General features: G+C 52.7%; 1 protein-coding gene across 1 annotated transcript in view; it reads left to right on the top strand.

Moving 5' to 3' along the window:
* The window catches only part of KHDRBS1 (KH domain containing, RNA binding, signal transduction associated 1), a gene marked incomplete at both ends in the record, with an annotated part of 6,308 nt that extends 3,675 nt beyond the window's left edge, over positions 1-2,633 (top strand). Inside the window, 4 exons of the mRNA XM_010148972.1 lie at positions 1-125; positions 1,000-1,213; positions 1,980-2,047; positions 2,575-2,633. The exon at positions 1-125 is cut by the window's left edge and continues 24 nt beyond it. Coding sequence (XP_010147274.1) covers positions 1-125; positions 1,000-1,213; positions 1,980-2,047; positions 2,575-2,633 — 466 coding nt within the window. The remainder of the gene's footprint in view (positions 126-999; positions 1,214-1,979; positions 2,048-2,574) is intronic.
* Positions 2,634-4,464: the final 1,831 nt, after the last annotated feature.

Here is a 4,464-nt window from a genome sequence, read left to right on the forward strand (position 1 = left end):
GATATCTGTCAGGAGCAATTCTTGGAGCTCTCCTACCTGAACGGTGTACCAGAGCCAAGTCGTGGCCGAGGAGTCCCTGTGCGGGGAAGGGGAGCCGCTCCACCACCGCCTCCGCCTGTTCCAAGGTATCTTTCCCAAAAGCTCAGACCGGGAAATGCTGCCCCTTGCTCAGAGTTGTCCTGCCAGATGAGGTTAAGCTGCTTGTTCTTGCACCGCAGCTGTTGGCCTTGACCTTGGCCTTTGGCTAAGGCTGTCCAGCCTTGGATGGCTGGCTTGCTTTTAGCAGGCTGGCATCAAATGTTCTGTGTGGTTTGACATGTAAGCTGCGGCAGTGGATGTCTTCTGTGTTACTTTCCATGGCTGAAATCAGCAGCTTCATAAAGTAAACCTTTCAAAAATTGGCCTTAGACATCCCACGTGTCATGTTCGCTTCTGCAGCCTTCAGCAGAGTAAGCGTTTCCCGTTTAAACTGGCCTTCCTTCGAAAGTTGTAGGGTGGCGTTACTCTGGCACTGCTGTCAAGGCATCGGGATGAGTTGGCAGTAAAGCTCTTGGTGTAGTTCTTGCTTCAATACCTGTTTCATGGGGGGGGAAAGTCTTTGGTCCCGAGTGTTTAGCCCAGAAGTGCCCCTGCTCATCTCGTCACGGATCGTTGCAGTCCTGGGGTCTGGCAGTTGCTGGAGGCTGGTGACAGGGGGGTGTTCAAAATGAGCTCGGAGAAAGGACGTGGTCCAAGTCCTGTATCAGGTTTATTTCTTTGTATGATATCTGATGCATCCGAGTTCTCATCTCAGAAGGGGGTTTTGTAGATCCTCTGATACGACAGTGACAGCAATTCTTGTGCTTTCATTCTTGATGAAGAATTCATGGCTTCGTTAATGGTGCCTAATTATTTATCAAGCTGTTGCATTTCAAAGTCGGCGCAAGAAGCGAAGAAGCGTGTGCACCGCCCTCGGCGCTCGGGCAGCACGGTTCACAATCCTTTTTATCTCCTTTCCAGGGGACGTGGTGTCGGTCCTCCCCCTCCTCCTCCTCGGGGGGCCCTCGTGCGAGGAGCCCCGGTGCGGGGTGCCATTGCCAGGGGGGCTGCTGTAACCCGTGGAGTACCCCCTCCCCCAGCAGTACGGGGTGCCCCCGCGCCCAGAGCACGTGCGGCCGGCATTCAGAGAATACCGCTTCCTCCTCCTCCCGCACCAGAAACCTATGAGGAATATGTAAGAACCTCTTTATCTTTGGGTTGTTGTAATTCCAGCTGGCTGGTCAGGTATTGAATATTCATCGTTACTGAATTAAGAGCTAACGACAGTAAGGTTGCACTGCACGGGAAAAGTGGCCACCAGCGTGGTGATGGGCAACCTGCTCTGCCCCTTGAGCCCTCGAAGGAGGGAGCTGCCAGTGTCCTAAATACAGGATAAGGGGTGGCTTTTATAAAACCAAAATGTGCCCCCAAGGCTGAAGTTTGCCGTATTTCAGGGCACGGTAGAAAAACTACATCGCAAAGAGCGATGGAGTTCGCTTTGCGCTCCCTTTCTGCAAGAGAATTCTTGGAGCAAGAAGCACCAAAGGTTTCTTACTGCCCCTGGAGTCCTTGAAGTGAATGAACACGGTGATGTTTTAAGTCCTGTACCGAAGTATCGCCATCCTGCCGAGCTTCTCTTGGCATCTGTGCTCTTGGATTGTAAAGGAAAGATGGGTTGGCACAACAGCATTTTGGGGAATCGTCACAGATACTGATACTCCTCCAGTCTGTTTCTCCTCTCGGGCAAACCTCATTTTTCCACTGACATAAGTTAGGAGGTTGGTTTTGTCTCCCTGTAAATCTATTTTGGATGGCACAGCCACAGCACCCTTTGCTGCGGCACACCAGGATGCCCGGGCTCCTCCGGGAGCTGCTGTAGCCTGGATTCCGTGTTGCCGTCCCTCTAGGTCAGGCATTGGCCTTTGCTCCGTCCGTTAACAGCGTTTCTTCATCCGTTTCAGGGCTATGACGACGCGTACGCAGACCAGAGCTATGAGGGGTATGAAGGCTACTACAGCCAGGGCCAAGGGTAAGTTGGCTGTCGCCCCTCTGTTCCGGAAAACATTACGCGTGACCTTTCTTCTCCTTTTGTTTCTCTTAAGGGAGTGGAAACACTCACTTCTGAGTTTGAGCTGTAGGAATTCTGCTGGAAACCAGGAGTGCCTGGGAAATAACTTTGGGGAGTGCCTGGGAAATAATAACTTCTGGGAGTCTCCCAGTGTCCTTGGCAGTTCTGTAGAAGCAGCGATCTGCCGTCGTGAGCGATGTTGGGCACCTTTGCTTGTCTGGCGTTGGCGCGAGTTGTGCCCGGCTGGGATTTCGGCACCGTGTGTAACCAACGTAATTACTCTTCCAGGGACACAGAATACTATGATTATGGACACGGGGAGGCACAGGAAACCTATGAAGCTTCTCCCAGTGTCCTTGGCAGTTCTGTAGAAGCAGCGATCTGCCGTCGTGAGCGATGTTGGGCACCTTTGCTTGTCTGGCGTTGGCGCGAGTTGTGCCCGGCTGGGATTTCGGCACCGTGTGTAACCAACGTAATTACTCTTCCAGGGACACAGAATACTATGATTATGGACACGGGGAGGCACAGGAAACCTATGAAGCTTATGGTATGTCTGGGAATACTGTTCTCTTGACAGGGAAGGGGCTGCTGGTGTTTGGGAATTGCCTGCGGCGGTTGCGCGCCGCTGGGAGTTGCTTGTGGTCGACTGGTTGTTTTCCAGTGCCACTCCATGCTCTGAGCAAAAACCGAGGAGAGCCTCAAGTGTTTCCATGGTAGAATCTTGGCACCCTGCAGGTTACGCCGGTCTGAACAACCGCGGGTGTTCTCTGCCGCTTAGACTCAATCTAGCTCAATTGTCCCAAAGGTGACACTTTTAAAACTCCATTTTTTTTAACTGTGGAAATATCTTCGTTTTCCTTAAAATATCCCAAAGCTGAGAGCGCTGTGGATTCCCACCCACAGCGCTTTTGCTGCAGTCTGGTTTTCACGGATTGTGTTTTGTTGAGCTGGATGAGCGCATGGTTCCATCTGCTTCCTTATCCTCCAGAGCTCACTAGCTGATACTGAAAAATGGATTTGAATGTCGTGTGACAGCCTCCCTTGGACTGGGAGGAACCATTTTGGTCAATATGACTTTCAAGTAGTCTGATTTAGCTAATTTGAATTACGTGAAGCTGTCGGCCTGGGCTCGTATGGGCTTGGGGTTGACTGGGGGGGGTGGGAGACCAGTTGAACCGCAACTGTAAATCAGCTGCCGACAAGAGACCTCGTAGCTGAGGTGTTGGCTGTCAAGGATTGGGTGACTGCGTGGGGGTTTTTAATGCTGGTTATCGATGGCATCTGCATGCAGCAGTGGGTAAGATTCCTTCTCCCCGCTGTAAACAAGCTGAGCTGTCAGCAGTTAGGAAAGCTATACTGCTAAATGGCATGGAAACAGCTGTATTGAAACACCCCCTTTAGCAGGGCCTCTGCCCGAAGGTGTGTTAGGGTGATAATGACTGGCTGGAGGGGTTTTCTGGGATCCTGGGGAACTGGGCATCCCTGGTGCTGTGTCATGGGGCTGTTAGGGAAGTTGTTAATAGGTGGCTGTCTGCTGAGCCAGCCTTGGGCTGTTCCCTGCTTTGAGCTCTAGCTGCACGAAGGTCAAATTCAGGTGCCTAACCAGGGATGCTTTTCCAGCCTAAGATGCATCTGCACGGGCAGCTGCTGTCAGTAACTGGCTGTCTTCCATGCCTTCCGTGGCTGGGGTTGTTGCCTGTGTTAGTCACACTGCACAAAGAGGCTTTTGTGCCTCCCACTTGGTAGGAGAGCGGCAGTGCTGTCTGGGATAGGAAGGCCAAAACGCTCGTCGTATACTTGGCACAAAGTTGCCGCAGCTAATCTGTTTATCCACAGTAATTTCCTTTGGTCTCTGCTTTCATGAAAACAGTATTAGGGAAATAAATCGTTGAGCCAGGCTGGAGGCAGGTTTGAGAAACTGGGAATGTGCTCCCTGGGGGTGGGAACAGGCTCGGCTGTCTGCCAGGCTTCGGACACTTGCTGTCGTGGGCTGGCGACCCTGGAGAGAACGGCAGGCATGCCAGGGCGGATGTTGCGAGCACAAGCCTTAAGGAAAGCTGAGCTCAGATATTTGGGGCTCAGGGACGAGGGGAGCGTGAACCTTGTTTGCTTCGGGGGCGGTTGGCCGTGGCAAGAGGGTTGGGGCTGCCCTGGCTTTGTCCTGTCAGCAGTTAACGCTGGTGCAGCACTGATGGGACGTCTGCTCTGAAGACGCGAGCGGATGTCCCCCCGAGCTGTAAATGGTTCTGCGTTCGTGGAGGGGAAGAGCAAAGCACAGTCAGGTGGTGCCCGGAAGGTGTCGGATGTGCTGCCGGCCTAGAACAGTCCTAGGGGCTAGAAAGTCCCAGGGACTCAATTATTTTGGCACAGGTACCTAG

Source organism: Eurypyga helias, unplaced genomic scaffold, assembly GCF_000690775.1.
Source record: "Eurypyga helias isolate BGI_N326 unplaced genomic scaffold, ASM69077v1 scaffold19113, whole genome shotgun sequence".
Classification (NCBI taxonomy): Eukaryota; Metazoa; Chordata; class Aves; order Eurypygiformes; family Eurypygidae; genus Eurypyga; species Eurypyga helias.